The sequence below is a fragment of the Aotus nancymaae genome, unplaced genomic scaffold (assembly GCF_030222135.1).
Source record: "Aotus nancymaae isolate 86718 unplaced genomic scaffold, 86718_ANA_hifiasm-v0.15.2.pri h1tg000028l, whole genome shotgun sequence".
NCBI lineage: Eukaryota > Metazoa > Chordata > Mammalia > Primates > Aotidae > Aotus > Aotus nancymaae.
The window spans coordinates 5,986,090-6,006,603 of NW_026988441.1; the positions used below are offsets into that span (position 1 = coordinate 5,986,090).

Genomic DNA, 20,514 nt, shown 5'->3' on the forward strand with positions numbered 1-20,514 from the left:
AGGAGAAGCAGGGAATAGTGTCAGAGCAGCCACCAAGGGTCGGGCCCCACCTGTGCCCCAGGACTTCTGGGTCCTTACAACCTGTTTGCCACTCCTACTGGAACCCGAGCAGCTCCGCTCCGACCTGTTTTATGGATTGGAGGTGTGGGCTTGGGAACGGGGTGGCTGACATCAAAGGGGCTAGTGGGTGTTGGGGTCACTGCCTCCCTTCCTCCACATGGCTTCTTGCCAGCCCAGGCTGCCTGGTCCTCTTCCCTGGCCTTTGTCCCAGCCTCCTACCTCCAGGCTTGCCCTCCAGTCTGTCCCCATAGGGCCCCAGAGCCAACCTGCTCCTCTCCTGCTCAGTGCCCTTCCATGGCTCCCAGCACCCTGGGGATGGGCTAGACCCTGGCCCTGGTGCCAAAGCCCTGCATGGCTGACCACCCACCTCAGCACCCCAAATTGCATGTGATGCTCCAGCCACTCTGCGCTGTAGGCCGCTCCTACGCCCAGGTCTCTGCCTAAGATGCTCTTCTTTGATCCTTCGTCCTGCCTCCGCTCTGCATGGCCTCTTCTGGGAAGCAGGGGGCTGTGTCTGGCTCCCACAAGGCCCTGGGCAGCTGCCGTTCTTGCCACATCGGCCTGGATTTGGCCGGCTGGCCTCTCACTGGAGTTTGATTCTGCCTCACCCCTGCTCCCAACCCTCCCATGGCTCCCTAGTGCCCCTGGACTAAGTCTCCGTCCCTCAGGCTAGAGGGGGCATCCAGTGGTCCCTGAGGCTCCTGCCTCTTTCTGTCCCTTTTGTTTCCATCAAGCGACCCCTACATCTCTCCTCATCACGGCCCCAAACCTGCTGCTCCCCTGGGTTCCAATTCAGGATGCACAAAGTCCCCCATGCCTAGGCTACCTCCTCCTCATTCCTGCTGGCCCCACTTGAAGCTGCTCTGGGCAGTCCCTGCGGCAATGACAGGATTTTGGGGGTCCACGTCCTGCCTCCATTCCACCCAGGCTGACTGAATGCTGTAGTGGCTGCACTCAGGGTGCTACAGGAGAGACCCGGGCACTGCTATCATCACAGTGGGCAAGGGCGCCCCTTGGGGCCACTGGCTGAGCTTGGGACTGCCTGTCCTCACCCAGCTCTCCCAGCACCTGCTCTCCTGAGCCATGCGGGCCTGCTGCCACATGCTTATGGAACATTCTGGAAAAATGGGTCTTTGAAGAGGGGCCCTTCCAGGGTCTGGACCACCCTGCAGGGTGAAAAGGGGGCAATGGCCTTGGCCAGGCCCTGGCACACGGGCTGGGTTCGAGACAAAGTCCTGAGGGACCGCAGGGGTGTTGGCTGATCTTGGGGGTCTCATCGTACTGGGATGCGGACACTGAGACATAACGGAGCCCTGGCAGGAGCTCTGGGTAGGGTGGGCCTTGGCAGGCTTTCAAGGGCTCTGACAGGATTTTGGGGGGTCTCTGGCTGGATTTCTGGGGAGTTGCTGGCCGGATTTTGGGGGTCTGTTTCTGCAGGGGTCTCTGACTGGGTTTCAGGGATCTCTGGCTGAATTTCAAGGGTCTTGATTTCTGGGGTATCTGACTGGATTTCAGAGGTCTTGATTTCTGTGGAGGTCTCTGGATTTCTAGGGGGTCTCTGGCTTGATTTTGGGGGTCTTGTCTGTGAATGTCTCTGACTGGATTTTGGGGGTTTTGATTTCTGCAGGGGTCTCTGGATTTCTGGGGGATCTGGGCTGGCTGGATTTCACAGTCCTGATTTTGGGGGTCTGATTGGATTTTAGGGGTCTCAATTTCTGCAGGGGGTCTCTGGATTTCTGGGGGGTCTCTGGCTGGATTGGGAGGTCTTGATTTCTGCAGGGGTCTCTGGATTTCTGGGGGTCTCTGGCTGCATTTCGGGGGGTCTCTATTTCTGGGGGCCTCCACTGGATTTCAGTAGTCTCCATTTCTTGGGGGGGGTCTCTGATGGACTTCTGGGCTCTCTGACAGAATCCGAGGTCTGACTAGGTTTGGGAGGGGACCTGGCAGGATGTCCGGGGATCTCTGACGGCAGTCCAGGCGTCTCTGCTGATTTGGGGAAAGTAACAGGATTTTGGGGAAAGTCTCTGGCAGGCTCTGAAGGAGAAGTCTGACAGAATTTCTAGAAGATCCTGACAGGATTTCGAGGGTCACCTATAAGATTTCCTGGAGGACTCCTTTCAGTTTTTCTGAGGGGATGTGGTCAGGATTTTAACAGGATTTCGGGGGCTCTGACGCTGGGAAATCTCTCCTACAATATGGGAGGCTTCGATAGGATTTCGGGAGGCGCTGCTTCAGGGCCACTCTGGGGAACCTCGCCGCGGGGCAGGGCGCACCTGGAGCCACGTCCTATTCTCGGGATACCGCGGACAGCCACCAACGACGAACGGCAGTTGAATTGAGGGAGGTGAGCGTGAGCTTTTCCCGCCAGAAAAAGCAAAGGCGGCAAGGTGTCGCGAGTGCGCGTGCGCGGCGTCTGAGCCCCGCCCCTCCCCGCCCGGGCTCTTCCTAAGACGCAGGCGCACACCGGCGGCCGACGCGTGGCGCTCCTGTGGGTTATCCGTAAAGGTGCGGATGCGCATGCGTAGGGATGCCTGGGCGGTGCGCCCAAAGCGGTGGGGCGGACGCATACTCACTGGCAGAGCCGGCGATGGCCTCTGGGTTTCTGACTGACTGGTGGTGGAAGGCGGGGACCCGTGCGCCCGCTGTGTTGGGGCTCGGGGGGTCTTCTCTTCGGCTTCCGGCATCGGTGAAATGGAGCCGAGTAAGGGGTAAATTGAACTGAGAGACTCCTTGTCCATCTCCCATTTCTTTCTTTTCTTTTCTTTTTTGAGACGGAGTGTTGCTCTGTCGCCCAGGCTGAAGTGCAGTGGCGCGGTCTGGGCTCACTGCCACCTCCGCATCCCAGGTTCAGGCAACTCTCCTGCCTCAGCCTCCTGAGTAACTGGGACTATCGAGGCGCCCGCCACCATGTCCGGCTAATTTTTGTATTTTTAGTAGAGACGGAGTTTCATCATGTTGGCCAGGCTGGTCTCGAACTCCTGACCTCAGGTGATCCACCCACCTGGTCCTCTCAAAGTGCTGGGATTACAGGTGTGAGCCACTGAGCCCGACCTGTATTTGTGTACTGTCTGACACCCCCACTGGAATGTGAGCTCTATGAAGTGCAAGACTATTTTGGGACTAGAACATGCTTGGCCTAAGGTGGGCACTCAAAAAATTTTTTTGTTGTTGAAGGTATGAATAAATGAATGAATGAATGAAATTCATGCCTCTTAATTAGTGGGCAGTGCAGAGTGATGATAATAAGGCCATGGACCTGGAGTTAGAAATTCTTGGGTTTGAATTTTGGCTCCAACACTTCCTGGCTGTGACCTTGCCACAGTGACTTACCCTCTTTGAGCCTCAATTTTCCTCCCAGGAGTGGAGATAATAATGGCTTCTTATGTTACCTTGGGGACTTAAGGTGATAATCCACCGTTTATAGAAGGTCCTTGTTAATTGCTATTTAGTATTGTATTTTGAGTATTAGATGGTGACTTGTAAGGTTTAGGAAGAAACCTGTTTGCCAGGTGGTGTGGCAAGTAGTTAAAAAGAATCAGGCAAACCTAGTGGCATTGCTGTGTGACCTTGGCAAGTGACTTCACCTCTTTGGACCTCAGCTTCTTTAAAATGGGGACAAATAATATCCACTTCTTGGGGTCATATGAGAGTTTATTTTATTTTTATTATTTTTATTATTATTTTTAAAGACAAGGTTTCACCATGTTGGTCAGGCTGGTCTTGAACTCCTGACCTCAGGTGATCTGCCTGCCTTGGCCTCCAAAGTGCTTGGATTACAGGTGTGAGCCACCGCGCCTGGCAAGAGTTTAATAATAATGTATGATGACCAGGCACAGTGGCTCGCCCCTCTAATCCCAACAGTTTGGGAGGCTAAGGTGGGCATATCACTTGATGCCAGGAGTTTGAGACCAGCCTGGGCAACGTGGTGAAACCCCGTCTCTACTAAAAATACAAAAAATTAGCTGGGTGTGGTGGTACACTCCTATAATCCCAGCTACTTGGGAGGTATAAGAATCACCTGAACCCGGGAGGTGGAGACTGCAGTGAGCCAAGATCATTGCATTGCACTCCGGCCTCGGTGACAGAGTGAGACTCTTCCTTAAAAAAAAAAAAAAAAAAAAAAAAAAAAAAAAAAATTACACCAACTGTTTGCTTAGCTCAGGCTGGCAAGTGGTAGACTTTTTTTTTTTTTTTTTTTTTTTTTTTAGGCAGAGTCTCATTCTGTCACCCAGGCTGGAGTGCAATGGCGCAGTCTTGGCTCACTGCAACCTCCGCCTCCTGGGTTCAAGCTATTTTCCTGCCTCAGCCTCTCAAGTAGCCGGGACTATAGGTGCACGCCACCACACCTGGCTAATTTTTGTATTTTTTAAGTAGAGACGGGTTTCGCTATATTGGCCAGGCTGGTCTCAAACTCCTGACCTCATGACCAGCCTGCCTTGGCCTCCCAAAGTGCTGAGATTACAGGCATAAGCCACCACACCCAGTCGACTTCTTTAGATTTATTAAGTTATTAAGTTCTTTCATTCTGTCATTCTTTTAGTTTATTCCTTCAGCATTTCTTGGTCCTTCCTTTTTTGAGGTCTGGATAATTTTATAAAACCTAAACAAAATTTTGTATAGTTTCAACACACATAAAGTACCAAATTTTGTCATAGCTCAATGAAATATTTCTAGAGTAATGTATTAATGAAACCACCAATATATGAAAAAAAGAGTATTACTCACAGGCCGGGAGTCTTCTTCACACTTCCCCCTAATCATTACCCTCCAATGGTAACCACTTTCGGTTGTGGGTTTTGTGTGTGTGGGTGTGTGTTTGTGTGTGTGGGTGTGTGTTTGTTTGTGTGTGTGTGTGATGGAGTTTTGCTCTCATTGCCCAGGCTGGAATGCAATGGTGCAATCTCGGCTCACCACAACCTCCGCCTCCCAGGTTCAAGTGATTCTCCTGCGTCAGCCTCCTGAGTATCTGGGATTACAGGCATGCCTAGCTAATTTTGTATTTTTAGTAGTGTCGGGGTTTCTCCATATTGGCCAGGCTGGTCTCAAACCCCCGACCTCAGGTGATCTGCCTGCCTTGGCCTCCCAAAGTGCTGGGATTACAGGCGTGAGCCACTGCGCCTGGCCTGTTTTCTCTTTTTCTGTTCTTTGGAAGTGCTAGTGTAGGATTGATGTTATTTATTTTTTATGTGTTTGGAAGAATTCACCAGCCATCTGCACCTAGAGTTTTCTTTGTGGAAAGACTTTAAATTACAAATTCTGTTTCTTTTATAAAAATGCAACTATTCAGATGTTCTGTTTTATTTTTGGTAACTTGTTTTCAAGGAATTTTTCCATTTTATCTAAAATTTCAAATAATTGCATGAAGTTCATAATATTGTCTTACCTTTTTTTGGAGGGGGAGAAATGGGGTATTACTATGTTAGGCTGGTCTTGAACTCATGGCCTCAAATGATCCTCCTACCTTGTCCTCCCAAAGTGCTGGGGTTACTGGCATAAGCCACCATGCCCAGCCAATCTTTTTAGTATCTGTAAGATCTGTGGTGACAGATAATAATTTGTGCCGTCTCCCTGCCCTGCTCTGCCCTCCCTCCTCCCCTTCCCCCTCCCCTCCTTTCTCCTTCCTTTCCCCTCCCTCCGCCCCTCTCTTTTTGAGACAGGGTCTCACTCTGTCACCCAGGCTAGAGTGCAGTAGTGCGACCATAGCTCACTGCAGCCTCCACATCCTGGGCTCAAGTAATCCTCACCCACTTCAGTCTCCTGAGTAGGTGGGACTATAGCCATGCGCCATCAAGCCCCTGATCTGCTGTTCTTTTTTCAGCTTTTCCCCCCCAACTTCCTGAGGTGAGTGCTTAGGCCCAGGCTGGAGCACAGTGACATGATCTCGGCTCACTGCAACCTCTGCCTCTTGAGTTCAAGCAATTCTCCTGCCTCTGCCTCCTGAGTAGCTGAGATTACAGGTGTGCGCCATCATGGCCGGCTAATTTTTGTATTTTTAGTAGAGTCAGGGTTTCACCAATATATTGGCCAGGCTGATCTCGAACTCCTGACCTCAAATGATCTGCCTGCCTTGGCCTACTAAAGTGCTGGGATTAGAGACATGAGCCACTGTGCCCGGTCAGGTCATTGATTTTTAAATTCTCTTCTAATACATGCATTTAGAGCCATCATTTGCCTTCTAAGAACTTCTGTAGCTACACTTGACACGTTGTTATGTCACATTTCCATTATTATTACTATTATTTTTTGAGATGGAGTCTCGATCTGTCGCCTAGGTTGGAGTGCTATGGCACAATTTTGGCTCACTGCAATCTCCACCTCCTGGGTTCAAGCGATTCTCCTGCCTCAGCCTCCCAAGTAGCTGGGATTACAGGCATGCACCACCACACCCAGCTAATTTTTGTATCTGTAGTAGAGATGGGAGTTTCTCCATGTTGGCTAGGCTGGTCTCCAACTCCTAATCTCAAGTGATCTGCCCGCCTCAGCCCCCAAGACTGCTGGGAGTATAGGCATGAGCCACCATGCCTGGCCACATTTCCATTATTATCAATTCAAAATATTTTCTAATTTGACCTGAGTGATAATTTTTAGAGATATATTGCTTACTTTCCAAATATTTTATGACTTCCCTGCTATCTTTTTATTATTACTTCCTACTTAATTCACTGTGGTCAGAGAACATACGAACATATTCTATACGATTTCACTTCTTTGACATTTGTTGAGACTTGCTTTATCGTCCAGGATTTGGTCTATTTTAGCAAATGCTTCGTATGTATTTGAAAAGAGCCAGACTCAGTGGCTCATACCTGTAAGCCTAGCACTTTGGGACGCTGAGGTGGGTGGATCACCTGAGGTCAGGAGAAGACCAGCCTGGCCAACATGGTGAAACCCTGTGTCTACTAAAAATACAAAATTAGCCAGATGTGGTGGTGGGCATCTGTAATCCCAGCTACTTGGGAGGCTGAGGCAGGAGAATCGCTCGAACCTGGGAGGCAGAGGCTGCAGTGAGCTTAGATCTGGTCACTGCACTCCAGCCTGGGCAAGACAGAGTGAGACTCCATCTAAAAAAAAAAAAAAAAAAAAAAAAGCCGGGCGCGGTGGCTCAAGCCTGTAATCCCAGCACTTTGGGAGGCCGAGGCGGGTGGATCACGAGGTTAAGAGATCGAGACCATCCTGGTCAACATGGTGAAACCCCGTCTCTACTAAAAATACAAAAAATTAGCTGGGCATGGTGGCGCATGCCTGTAATCCCAGCTACTCAGGAGGCTGAGGCAGGAGAATTACCTGAACCCAGGAGGCGGAGGTTGTGGTGAACCGAGATCACGCCATTGCACTCCAGCCTGGGTAATGAGAGCGAAACTCCGTCTCAAAAATAAAAAAATAAAAAATAAAAAAAAAGTCTTTATACAGTATTAAAAAAACTTAAACATTTATAAAGTAAACATAATTAACCCCCATATACCTAACGTGTAGCTTTAGCAATAATTAACATTCTACCTTTTTTTTTTTTTTAAAAACAGGATCTCTCTCTGTTGCCCAGGCTGGAGTACAGTGTGGCACATTCTTGACTCATTGCGACTTCCACCTCCCAGGCTCAAGAGATCCTCCCACCTTGGATCTGTGAGTTGATGTCTTTCATCAATTTTGTAAAATTCTTGGCCAGTAGTTCTTTAGTATTGCTTACTCCTCATTGTCTTTTTCCTCTCTTCTAGGACTCTAGTATGTGTTTCTTAGACTTTTTAACCAGGGCCTGTATGTATCATATGTTTTTAATGTATTTTTTTCCCCTATTTCTCTGTAAATTAATCTAGATATTTTCTTTTCTTTTTTTTTTTTGACGGAGTCTCACTCTGTTGCCAGGCACCAGGCTGGAGTGCAGTGGCACAATCTCGGCTCACTGCAACCTCCACCTCCTGGATTCAAGCAATCCTCCTGCCTCAGCCTCCCAGGTAGCTGGGACTACAGGCGTGCACCACCACGCCCAGCTAGTTTTTTTTTTTTGTATTTTTACTAGAGATGGGGTTTCACCATGTTGACCAGATGGTCTCGATCTCTTGACCTCGTGATCCACCTGCCTCAGCCTCCCAAAGTGCTGGGATTACAGGCTTGAGCCACTGCGCCCGGCCGATATTTTCTATTGATCTGTTTTCCACTGTGTCTAATCTGCTGTGGGACCAATCTACTGAATTTTTACTTTATTTATTTATTTATTTGAAATGGAGTAGCTGGGATTACAGATGCGAGCCACCATGTCCAGCTAATTTTTGTATTTTTAGTAGAGACAGGATTTCACCATGCTATCCAGGATGGTCTCAATCTCCTGTATTTGTGATCTGCTCGCCTCAGCCTCCCAAACTGCTGGGATTATGGGTGTGAGCCACCACACCTGGCCCCTGAATTTTTATTTTAATTAATTTATTTTTAAGTTCTAGAATTTTATTTTTTGCCTTAAAATGGCAGTAACCTTCACTGGCAATAACTTCTAGAATTTATATTGGATTCTTCCCCCTCCTTAGATTCCAGTTCTCTGATGAAATTATCCATCTTTTAATCTATTTGGGGGAAACATTTTAATCATAGTTATTTGAAAGCCTATATCTGAGAGCTCTAATATCTGGATCACCTTTAGGTATATATTTGTAGTATATGGTTTTTTTTCTTGGTTTTCTGTCATTTCGTCTCGTTTCCTGGCAAGACTGGTAATTTTTAAATTAAAATATAAAAATTGTGCTCTCTGGATGGTATTATCTTCCTTTGGAAAGAATTTAATTTTTTTCTGTCATGGTGCTATATCTGTCCATGTGTTTGGACAGATCCCCTTGATCCAGTTGAGGCTGTTCTGTTTATGGTTTGCCCCTACTTCTTGGGTATAGCTTTTCCCAGCTGTTATCTAAAAGCTTGAGGTGTTTACCAGCTCTCTTCTCCTTGGCAGACTCTGGATTCCAATTCTTGTTTCCCCAGTGCTATAACACTACCAAACTCTATGCTTAGTCTTTACCCTTTTGGCAGCAGCATTCTGCTTCGTTTCTTGTTTTTTTGCTTTCTTTTTCTTTCTTTTTTTTTTTTTTTTTTGAGACTATGTCTCACTCTGTTGCTAGGCTCGAGTACAGTGGTGCAATCTTGGTTCAGCTCACTGCAACCTCCGCCTCCAGGGTTCAAGCGATGCTCCTGCTTCAGCCTCCTGAGTAGCTGGGATTACAGGCATGTGCCACCACAACCAGCTAATTTTTTTTGGTAGAGACGGGGTTTCACCATATTGGCCAAGATGGTCTCCACCTCCTGACCTCGTGATCCGCCTGTCTTGGCCTCTTACCCCAAGCCTGCCATACAGTGGGTATCTTTACGATACTGAACGCTGCCACCTGGGCCATGGATTCTTGTCCTGGTATAACTGTTATTCCCTTAAATCATGCTCTGCACTGTGTCTACTCTAGGCATTCCTCCGATTATGAACTAAGATATAATTATATATATATGTAGGGAAATATTTTTTAGGCACTCATACTATCAACTATTATATGATTATATATAGAGGATTATATAAAGGGATTCTTCAAGCCCTAATTCTATAAACTAATACATGATTATATAAAGGATTATATAAAAGGAAATAGCTGAGTAGTAACACTATAAAGTGAGATATTCTTCAAGCCCTAACTGTGCCAGGGTTCTGCTTAGCTCTCATTCCTCGGTGCCTATATGGGGGGTTACCCACAGACAGCCACTGAGAACACGGGGACCTCAGTCCCACAAGCCCAGGAACTCGATTCTGCTGAAAATCTGAATGAGCTTGAAAACAGCTTCTTCCCAGAGCCTTCCAGTGAGAGCTCAGGTGGGGGCTGGTGGAGCCATCCTGAATTTCTAACCAGGATGATCTGGGAAATAATGCATTTGTGTTTGTTTGTTTGTTTGTTTGTTTGCATTATGTTGTTTTAAGTGGCCAAGTTTGTGCCCATTTGTTATGGCAGTAACAGTACAGGGGCCAACTGGACAGACAGGACTGGAGTGAAAGAGTTGGGGGCCAGGCACAGTGGCTCAAGCCTGTAATCCCAGCACTTTGAGAGGCCAAGGTGGGAGGTTTGATTGAGCCTAGGAGTTCAAGACCAGCCTGAGCAACATAAGGAGACCCCATCTCTACAAATAATATAAAAATTAGCTGGGTGTGGTGGCGCACACATGTGGCCCCAGCTACTTGGGAGGCTGAGGTGGGAGGATCGCCTGAGCCTGGGAGGTTGAGGCTGCAGTGAGCTGTTTGTGCCACTGCACTCCAGCCTGGGTGACAGAGTAAGACTCTGTCTCAAAAATAAAATAAAATACGGCTGGGCACGGTGGCTCACGCCTGTAATCCCAGCACTTTGGGAGGCCGAGGCAGGTGGATCACGAGGTTAAGAGATTGAGACCATCCTGGTCAACATGGTGAAACCCCGTCTCTACTAAAAGTACAAAAAATTAGCTGGGCATCGTGGCATGTGCCTGTAATCCCAGCTACTCAGGAGGCTGAGGCAGGAGAATTGCCTGAACCCAGGAGGCGGAGGTTGCGGTGAGCCGAGATCACACCATTGCACTCCAGCCCGGGTAACAAGAGTGAAACTCCGTCTCAAAATAAATAAATAAATAAATAAATAATAAAATAAAATATAATAAAGCTGAGAATTGAGAGTACAGACAGAGCTGGAGGTGACAGGGTTGGGTGCTGAGTGGATAGATGGGGTTAGAGGACAGATGTCTGAATGAGAGAACCAAACCTGGGAGACTTAGGCCAGAGCTAGCACAGCCACCTGTCATGCCCAGAGCTGGGACTGGGGGGCTTTGCCATGGCCCAGTTGGCAGGGGGTTGGGGACAAATCCTGAAAGGAGATGGTGTGGTTAGATGTAAGTAAGAACTTTTATTTCCATATGGTGCTTGGGGCGGGGTCTGATGGGGGCTACAGGGAGGTGCTCTCCGGTCCCCACCCCTACGGCTGCCGGGAGGGCCTAAAGATATACAGTAAGTGGGTCTTTCGGGGGAACAGCCTGGAGTGGGAGAAGCCCTGGGTCCCCTCTTCTAAGACATCCTCACGGGTCCCCTCACGGAGCCCATCCCGGATGGCCTGCAGGCGGTGTTGCTTCTCGCTGAGCCAGCGGCCACCCTCCGGGACATCCTGGTGGGACCTCCGCCGTGGCAGCTTCATGATCCAGAAGGCCACCCGGGGATGGAGTTCTGCGTGGAAGCTGTTCATGGCCTTCTGGATGGGCACCAGGGCCTCCTTCTCCTCCATCCTGGGTACCTGGGGAGGAAGAACAAGGAGACCCTTTCATACTCCAAACAGCACCCCAGGATGGCCAGTCCCCACTGATCTATTCAGCCCACTTTGCAGATGACAGGATGCTTTGTGGGTTCAAAAGCCCTGTTTGAGGTTTACAAAGCACTTGGGTTTACACTTAAGGATTAAAAATACTCAGATTTATAGAATGCTTTGGGATAGAAATTCATTTGGGGGCTTTCAGAAGGGAGGTAATAGAGCACTTCAGGGATTATAATGCCTGTTGGGATTACAGAGCACTTTAGGGTTAAATCCTCTCTGAGGTTTAGAGGGTAGCAGTTTAAAATGTACAAAGCACTTCGGGACTAAAAGCTCTTGGGTTTACTGAAGACTCAGGACCATAAATGCAATGTGTGATCCTTCATTGATCCTGGATCAAAAGCTTTCAAGGACAGCTTTGAGTCAAGGGAGGAGGTTTGAATACAGACTGAGTGTCTATTTGGTCCTTGCAGTTCAAAGGGTGGGCTGCTGTTCTGAGGTATACAAATTAATGGGTCCCACCCCACCCAGACCTGCTGAATCAGAGTGTGCTTTTCAGTATGATAAGGTCTGAGAAGCCCTGTAGGAGACTGTTATTGGTTACATTGTTTCCTTCTGACCAGGCTCGGTGGCTCACCCCTGTAATCCCAGCACTTTGGGAGACTAGGATGGGCAGATCACAAGGTCAGGAGTTTGAGACCATCCTGGCCAACATGACAAAAACCGATCTCTACTAAAAATACAAAAAATAGCCAGGCATGATGGCACGTGCCTGTAATCCTAGCTACTTGGGAGGCTGAGGTGGGAGAATCGCTTGAACCCGGGAGGCGGAGGCTGCAGTGAGCCGAGATCATGCCACTGCACTCCAGCCTGGGTGACAGAGTGAGACCCAGTCAAAAAAAAACTGCACTGTTTCCTCCCCAAATTAATATTTTGAAATCCTAACCTCTAATACCTCAGAATGTGACCTTATTTGGAACTAGGGTCATTGCAGATATAGTTAGTGAAGATTAGGTCATTAGATTTGGCCCTAATCCAACATAACTAGTGTTCTTTCTTTTTTCTTTTTTTTTTTTTAATATGGGGTCTGGGTCTGTCGCCAAGGCTGGAGTGCAGTGGCACAATCTCGGTTTGCTGCAGCCTCTGCCTCCCGGGTTCAGACAATTCTCCCACCACAGCCTCCAGAGTAGCTGGGATTACAGGGGCACACCACAATGCCAGCTACTTTTTCCATTTTTAGTAGAGATGGGGTTTCACCACGTTGGCCAGGCTGGTCTTAAACTCCTAACCTCAGGTGATCTGCCCACCCCAGCCTTCCAAAGTGCTGGGATTACAGGGGTGAGCCATTGCGCCTAGCCTGTGACTAGTGTTCTTATGCAAAGGGAAAATTTGGACCCAAATGCACATGGGAGTACAGCAGATGGAGACAAAGGCAGAGATCAGGATGATGCTTTCATAACCAAAGAACACCAAAGGTGGCCAGCAAAGCACCAGATTGTCCCTCACAGCCTCAGAAGGAACCACCCCTGCTGACACCTTGATCTTCAATGTTCAGCTTCCGCCGGGTGCAGTGGCTCAAGCCTGTAATCCCAGCACTTTGGGAGGCTGAGGCGGGCGGATCACGAGGTCAAGAGATCGAGACCCTGGTGAAACCCCGTCTCTACTAAAAAATACAAAAGTTAGCTGGGCGTGGTGGCGCACACCTGTGGTCCCAGCTACTCAGGAGGCTGAGGCAGAAGAATTGCTTGAACCCGGGAAGTGGAGGTTGCAGTGAGCCAAGATCGCGCCACTGCACTCCAGCCTGGCACTTGGCAACAGAGCGAGACTCTGTCTCAAAACAAAACAAAAAGACAGAACAAAAAACAACAACAACAACAAAACAATGTTCAGCTTCCAGAGTTGTGAGACCATCAATTTCTGTTTGAGCCACCCAGTTTGTGGTACTTTGTTACGGTGGCCCTAGTGAAGTAATACTGTACTAACAGCTTGATAGGCCAGGCGCGGTGGCTCACGCCTGTCATCCCAGCACTTTGGGAGGCTGAGGCAGTGGATCATTTGAGGTCAGGAGTTCGAGACCAGCCTGGCCAACATAGTGAAACCCTGACCCTACTAAAAATACAAAAATTAGCTGGGTTTGGTGGTGTGTGCCTGTAATCCCAGCTATTTGGAGGCAGGGGCCGGAGAATCTCTTGAATTTGGGAGGAGGAGGTTGCAGTGAGCTGAGATCACACCACTGCACTCCAGTCTGGGTGACAGAGTGAGACCTGCCTTCAAAAAACAAAAACAAAAAACTCAAAACAGTTTGATAGCCACATTTTCTTGGGTGTGAAAATGGTACTGTGGGCCAGGTGCAGTGGTTTATGCCTATAATATCAGCACTTTGGGTGGCCGAGATGGGTGGATCATCTGAGGTCAGGAGCTCAAGACCAGCCTGGCCAACATGGTGAAACCCCGTCTCTACTAAAAATACAAAAATTAGCTGGGTGCGGTGGCATGCACCTTTAATCTCAGCTACTCAGGAGGCTGAGGTAGGAGAATCGCTTGAACCCAGGAGGCGGAGGTCGCAGTAAACTGAGATTGGGGCACTGCACTCTAGCCTGTGTGACAGAGTGAGACTTGGTCTCAAAAAAAAAGAGAAAATAATAGTACTGTGGTCTTGTGGGAAAATATATTAGTCTCTGGAGAGTCTGTTGAAGTATTTATGGGTGAAGTGTCATGATGTCAGCCATTTACTGTCATATGGTTCAGAAATAAAAAAATGAAAATAGATAAAATGTTAACAAGCCTCAATCTAGGCCGTGGTTCTCAATTGAAGTTTGGAGAGATTTTTGGGTGTTACAACCAGTGTGAGTGAGGAGGCTACCTCTTTTTTTTTTTTTTGAGACGGAGTCTCGTACTGTTGCCTGGACTGGAGTGAAATGGCGCAATCTCGGCTCACTGCAACCTCCGCCTCCCAGGTTCAAGCAATTCTTCTGCCTCGGCTTCCCCAGTAGCTAGGATTACGGGCGTGCGCCACCACACCAGCTAATTTTTTTGTATTTTTAGTAGAGACAGGTTTCACTATGTTGGCCAGGCTGGTCTCAAACTGCTGACCTCATGATCCGCCCGCTTCAGCCTCCCAAAGTGCTGGGATTACAGGCGTGAGCCACTGCGCCTGGCAGGAGGCTACTTCTCTCTCGTGGGTAAAGCCCAGGGATGTTACCAAATATCTTACAGTGCATAGGGCAGCTCCACAACAGCTTCTCCAGCCCCACGTGCCAATTATGCCAACCTCAAGAAAGTTTGGTTTATGGAAAAGAGACTATAGGTATATTTATTGTATTATTTAAAAAAACTTTTCTTTCCTGTAATCCCAGCACTTTGGGAGGCTGAGGCAGGTGGATCGTAAGGTCAGGAGATCGAGACCATCCTGGTTAATATGGTGAAACCCTGTTTCTACTAAAAATACAAAAATTAGCCGGACATGGTGGTAGGTGCCTGTAGTCCCAGCTACTCGGGAGGCTGAAGCAGGAGAATTGCTTGAACCTGGAAGGTGGAGATTGCAGTGAGCAAAGATGGTGCCACTACACTCCAGCCTGGGCAACAGAGTGAGGCTCCAAAAAAAAAAAAAAAAAATGATAAAAAGAACATTTTTTACTTGATATATCCTCAAAACAAAACAAAAACAAAACACATTTTCTGTAGGTTTGAAATTTTTTTTGAGACAGAGTATCTCTCTCTATTGCCCAGGCTAGAGTGCAGTGGCACGATCTGGGCCCACTGTAGCCTCAACCTCCTTGGCTCAAGCAATCCTCCCACCTCAGCCTTCTCAGTAGCTGGAACCATGGCACGTGCCACCACACCTGACTACTTTTTTGATTTTTTTTTTTTTGGAGACGGAGTCTCACTCTGTCCCCAAGGCTAGAGTGCAGTGAGGCGATCTTGGCTCACCGCAACCGCGTCCTGGGTTCAAGCAATTTTCCTGCCTCAGCCTCCCGAGTAGCTGGAACTACAGGTGCTCGCCGCCACGTGCGGCCAATTGTTTTGTATTTTTAGTAGAAATGGGGTTTCACCATGCTGGGCAGGCTGGTCTCGAACTCCTGACCTCATGATCCACCCACCTCGGCCTCCCAAAGTGCTGGGATTACAGGTGTGAGCCACCATTCCTGGCCAAGACTCTGCTTTAAAAAAGAAAAGAAAAAAAGAAAATGTTGAAGCCTGGACACTCTGAGGGTAGAGCATGTCCTAACCTTCCAGTCACCCTTGAAGCTCCCCTCTGCCGGCTGGATGGATGCCACCACCTTCTCAGAGATCAGCACCTCTCCTGTCTTGTTGTCTGTCACCTGTGGGGATCAGATGAGAGAGTGAGAGCAAACCTGCTTTCCTCCTCTGCCTTCCTTCCCTCCCAAATGATACTGCAGCACGAGGGATGGAGGGATGGAAGGATCCCAAGGGAACTCCAGGAAGGGCTTCCCTGCACAGGCACCTTGTCGATCTGGAGGTGGCTGGAGATGGTGTTGTTTCCCAGCTGGTGCTTCTGGTCCTGCTCTTGGTGGTAGTTCCTAGGGAGGCCCCGGAAGTCCATGGGGGCAGAGAAGAAGCTGTCCATGCCCCGAAGCAGGACATCCTGCGGCTGGAGGAGGGACTGGTGAGCTGCTGGACCTCACATCTCCCCAGTACAGCCCCTTCTAGGATGTCCCCAAGGACTTGCCCCTTGTCCCTCCCATCCCTTTTACTTTCTGCATTCCGACACTTAGGGCCTAACCTCTGGCCTCCATCCCCCATCTATTCTGTCTCTATTCTCAGTCCCCTTGCCTTACTATCCCTTCCCCTCTTCTGTCCCCAACCCCCTCTCCTCCTGTCTCTTTCCCCAGTCTCTCTTTTTTTTTTGAGACAAAGTCTTACTCTATCACCCAGGCTGGAGTGCAGTGGTATGATCTCAGCTCACTGCAACCTCTGCTTCCCAGGTTCAAGCGATTCTCCTGCCTCTGCCTTCCAAGTAGCTGGGATTATAGGTGCACACCACTGCACCCAGCTAATTTTTTTAATTCTTATTTTTTTTAGAGATGGGGTTTTATCATGTTGGCCAGGCTGGTCTCGAACTCCTGACCTTGTGATCTGCCCACCTCAGCCTCCCAAAGTGCTGGGATTACAGGCGTGAGCCACCGTGCCTGGCCATTCCCCAGTCTCTTGTCTCTTTCCCATCTCCCTCTCTCCTTGCCTGTTACCTTTCCTCTCTTATTTTTGCATGTATATATTTATTTATTTAGGGACAGGATCTCCTTGGTCTCACCCAGGCTGGAGTGCAGTGGCCTGATCATGGCTCACTGCAGTCTTGACCTCCCGGGCTCAAAGGACCCTTCCACGTCAGCCTCCCGAGTAGCGGGGGTTACAGTCGCATGCTACTATGTGTGACTAATTTTTTTTTTTGTACAGGTGAGGGTCTCACTATGTTGCCCAGGCTGGTCTCCAACTACTGGGCTCAAGTAATCCTCCTGCCTTGGCCTCCCAAAGTGCTGTGATTACAGAAATTTGCCACCGTACTCGGCCCCTTCCCTCTTGCTATCCCTTGGTCTTCCTGTTGCCCTGTCTCTCTGTTCCGTTGACTCTTGTCCTGTCTGTCCCCCTGAACCATCTCCCAGTCTGTGTGCCTGAACCTCTTCTTAGTACTCCTTCTCCCCTCCCCACCCCCGCCATTGCTTACTTTCAGGAAAAGTCGGATAAAGCCTTGGAGCAGGCTTTGGAGGCCTGTAAGACCAAAGGAGCTCTCTTGGGCATCAGCATCATGGATAGGTGCTGCAGTGGAGGGGGTCACCAGGGCAGAGAGGAGCAGCAGCAGGATCAGTGGGTGCCGCATTGCGGGGGCAGGCGGGGAGGCTGTGGCAAGGGTCCAGGTCAGAGCCCCACCTCCTCACGGTTCCCACCACCCCCACAGTGACCATGGCCCCACCCAAGACGCCCCTCTCCAGCTCCTTGCCCAAGCTGCCTCCCCAGTTCAGGCCAACTCCGGCACTGCACTTACTTCCCTCACTGCTCCTTTCTTCTACTCCCACACCCTCCACCCTGCCAGGCCCCCTCTTCTCCCAGGTCCGGTTCTTCTAGGTTCTTATTTTTTTTTATTTTTTGAGATCCAGACTCTGTCGCCCGGGCTGGAGTACAGTGGCACAATCACGGCTCACTGTAGCCTCGACCTCCCAGGGCTCAGGTGATTCTCCCTCCTCAGCCCCCCCGAAGTAGCTGGGACCACAGGCTTGCATCACCATGCCCGGCTAATTTTTGTATTTTTTGTAAAGACGGGGTTTCGACACATTGCCTAGGCTGGTCTCGAACTCCTGATCTTAGGCGATCTGCCCACCTGGGCCTCCCAGAGTGCTGGGATTACAGGCGTGAGCTACAGCGCCCGGACAGATCCAATGGTCTATTTCCTCACTTTTGCCCACATTCACGACCAGATCGCAATCCTCACCTACCACGCCCCCCACTTCTTCTGGGTTCCGCTTTTATGCTAGACCACAGCCCGTTCACTGGACTCCCGGACTCCGACCGTCCACGGACTGTTAAATCCAAACAGTTCTGGTCTCGAGCGTTGGTTGCGCTCTACGAGCCCTAGCCACGCCCCTATTGTTTGACCACGCCTCAAACTTGCTGGTCTCACCCTGGAGCCTGGGCCTCTTCTTTATGACGTCGCCCTTGGTGACAGAGCCACGCCCCATTCTTCGTTCACCACACCCCTTAAGCCAGAGCCGTGAGTTCAGTCCCTGGCCACGCCCACACAATCAGACCACGCCCCTGTCGGTTGACTTGAGCGCTGGGGGCCCAGTCCTGTCTGCGTTTTCTGCTTGCGGCCCTGTTTTCGGAGTCCCGCCCAATCGCAGGTGGCCACGCCCCTGCACGTGGGCCACGCCCCTGCTCTCCAGCTCTTGCCCTTAGCACCCGGAGTTCCAGTCTTAGGCTCCTCTTGCTGGAGACGCCGGAATCCGAGAAGCCCTTTTATTTATTTATTTATTATTTATTTATTTATTTTTTAAGGGTCTATATGCTCTGACGAGCAGCCCTTTTAGTTCTCACTCTAATTTTGTATCTGTCTCGGGAGCCTTTTCTCCGTGTCCCTTCTGGTTTTCCCGCTCCGGTTCCACTAAAAAGTCCCGTTCTTTTCGGAAACCCTAAATCCAGTCGTCTATTTCATCTTCCAGGGAACCCGGAATCCGAGTTCCCTTTTCCCTGAGGACCCCAGGTCCGGACCCTAGCCCCCTCTAGTCCCGTAATTTTGAACACCCAGCCCTTCACCCGTAAGGGACCGGGCCTTAAGCCGTTTTCCCTCAAGGCACCAGAGCTCTCTTCCCGGTCCTGGGACAGCCGCCAGCCACCTCTAGTCCACTGACGCCTGTGGAGGAATCTGCACCTACGTGGGCCTCCAATAAACTCCTAGTGGTCTTGCCCACGACTCTTAAGTGCGTTGAGATTACACCGTGTTGTCATAGGAAACCCATTCCGAGACCCCAATCCTCAAAAAAAAAAAAAAAAGTAGAGCTGAACAGTAAAGATTCATTATATTCGTATCACTTCCACACCCCCCAATACACAAACACTAGAGGGTAGCCGGGATTTCAGAAACCCCAGCCCCGTCCCTTCTCAGACTCAGGAGTCCGTATCTCCAGCCCCATACTCCCCCAGACCCGGGAGTCCCAGCTCCTAGCCTCTCCTCCCTCAGACCAGGGGTTCCTGGCTCCCATCAACCTCTTCCCTCCGACCTGGAGTCCGAAGCCCCAACCCCGCTCCTTTCCCAAGCATCCAAATCCTGAGTTCCTACCAGCCCCGAGATAGACTTATCTCTCCCAAAGCAAAAATCCTCCCCCAAACTGTCACAGTCGGATACCCCTTCCTGCTGTCCGCCGCCCGGGCCCGCCCCCCCTCCGGTCCCTCCCACTTTTCCCAAACAAAGCTCCCGGCAACTTTCTCCCTCGCAGCGCCCCGCCCGCCCGCGGCTCCCCAGCCCCTGGCCGGGAGGTAGGAAGGCGCCGGCGGGAGTCGGGGATCCTGCTTTGGGGTGTGTGAGTTGGGGTGGGGAGTGGCTGGTTAGGAGGTGAGCCGTGCGTTTGCGGGACCCTCTCCAAAGGGCTTGCCGCCCTCTTTTTGCCCGGGGCCCCGAGTTTGCGCCCCAGACCGAGCCTTAGTGAGGATTGGGAACTCTGGTCGGAGTTAGGGTGCCTGCGGCTGGGTCTGAGTTTGGGCGTGCGCATAGGAGCGGGTGCGGACCGAGGGCGCTGGCGGGGTGTGGGGCGTGCGAGTGTCTGTGCGGTGTCATTTTGGAGTGAGAAGGACCCAGTTGTAATCTTGGGGGCATCTGGTCCTTCTTACGGAAAAGGGAGGGCCTCTGGGGTTGCCGAGGGGAGGTGACGGGGCTTTCTGGATCTTAAGTCTTGCCTCTTTGGAGGTTTAGGGTCTGGGGCGGGAAATTAGGGGGACCTTTCTTACCCGGCTCCACCGTCCCTTTGTCTGGCCACATGGGGGAGGGCTGGGCTGGGATTTTGGCCTACGGGGGTCCTGAACGCCGCAGCGTCAGTGGGCTTGGCCTGGGGTCTTTGTCTGCAAGGGTCCGCGGGAGGAGGGGAATGGGGGCCTGGACTCTGGGGTCCTGGGAAAGCTGTGGAGGACATGGAGCCTCCGGGGAGGCGGGATCTGACTGTATTGGAAAAAGTTTTCCCTGTTCCTGGCCTCCAGAAAGTCGCTGGGAACTTGAGTTGGATCTGAGCCCACGGCGCACGGGGGAGGGGAGGAGAGGGGCGGGGCCCTGGGCCGGAGGGGAGTCGCCCAGGCCGGCCCCTCCCCTGATGGGGGATGTGGGAAGCTGGGGGAGGGGACGCCTGGGCCCTTTGTTCTGGCTCTGCTGATGGCAGGGCGCCCCTGTCCCTCAGCCTGTGGTTCTGTGGGTCTCTCCTGGTCTCGGCCTCAGCTGCTGCCCTGAGTCTCTGTCCCTGCCCTCTCTAGGTATCTGTCCCTCTATCTGGGTCTCTTGTCGCCCTCTCTCTGAATCTCTTTCTCTTTCTCTCTCTGGGTCTCTGTCCTCCACTTCCCCCCTCCCCCCCACCATCTCTTCTCTTGGTCTCTGTCTCCCTCTCTCTCTGGGTCTCTGTCTCCCTCTCTCTCTGGGTCTCTGTCTCCCTCTCTCTGGGTCTCTGTCCCCCTCTCTCTG

At 50.6% G+C, this 20,514-nt stretch overlaps 2 protein-coding genes across 3 annotated transcripts in view; one reads left to right on the top strand and one right to left on the bottom strand.

The window, feature by feature from the left end:
• Positions 1-2,690: 2,690 nt before the first annotated feature.
• Positions 2,691-20,514, top strand: part of TEAD2 (TEA domain transcription factor 2) — a 41,134-nt gene continuing 23,310 nt past the window's right edge. The window contains exons 1-2 of the mRNA XM_064381055.1: positions 2,691-2,768; positions 7,581-7,680. Coding sequence (XP_064237125.1) covers positions 2,752-2,768; positions 7,581-7,680 — 117 coding nt within the window. The 5' untranslated portion in view covers positions 2,691-2,751. The remainder of the gene's footprint in view (positions 2,769-7,580; positions 7,681-20,514) is intronic.
• On the bottom strand, positions 10,927-17,917 carry DKKL1 (dickkopf like acrosomal protein 1). 2 transcript variants are annotated; one of them, XM_012460708.2, is made up of 5 exons: positions 17,792-17,917; positions 17,026-17,198; positions 15,808-15,954; positions 15,572-15,664; positions 10,927-11,327 (listed from the first exon to the last, which is right to left on the bottom strand). In XM_012460708.2, the coding sequence occupies exons 2-5, from the start codon at positions 17,176-17,178 to the stop codon at positions 11,016-11,018; spliced, it is 705 nt and encodes a 234-aa protein (XP_012316131.1). In that variant the 5' UTR covers positions 17,179-17,198; positions 17,792-17,917; the 3' UTR covers positions 10,927-11,015. The 2 variants fall into 2 exon arrangements, with proteins under 2 accessions (XP_012316131.1, XP_012316124.1); XM_012460701.2 differs by having other exon boundaries at positions 17,788-17,917.

Bases quoted from the DNA above. Each gene is read 5' to 3' on its own strand.
- DKKL1 (XM_012460708.2), bottom strand. From the start codon at position 17,178: ATGCGGCACCCACTGATCCTGCTGCTGCTCCTCTCTGCCCTGGTGACC. The intron at 15,665-15,807 runs GTGCCTGTGCAG...TGATCCCCACAG, and splicing joins GCCACCTCCAGATCGACAAG to GTGACAGACAACAAGACAGG. The intron at 11,328-15,571 runs GTTAGGACATGC...CTTCCTCCCCAG, and splicing joins GCTTCAAGGGTGACTGGAAG to GTACCCAGGATGGAGGAGAA.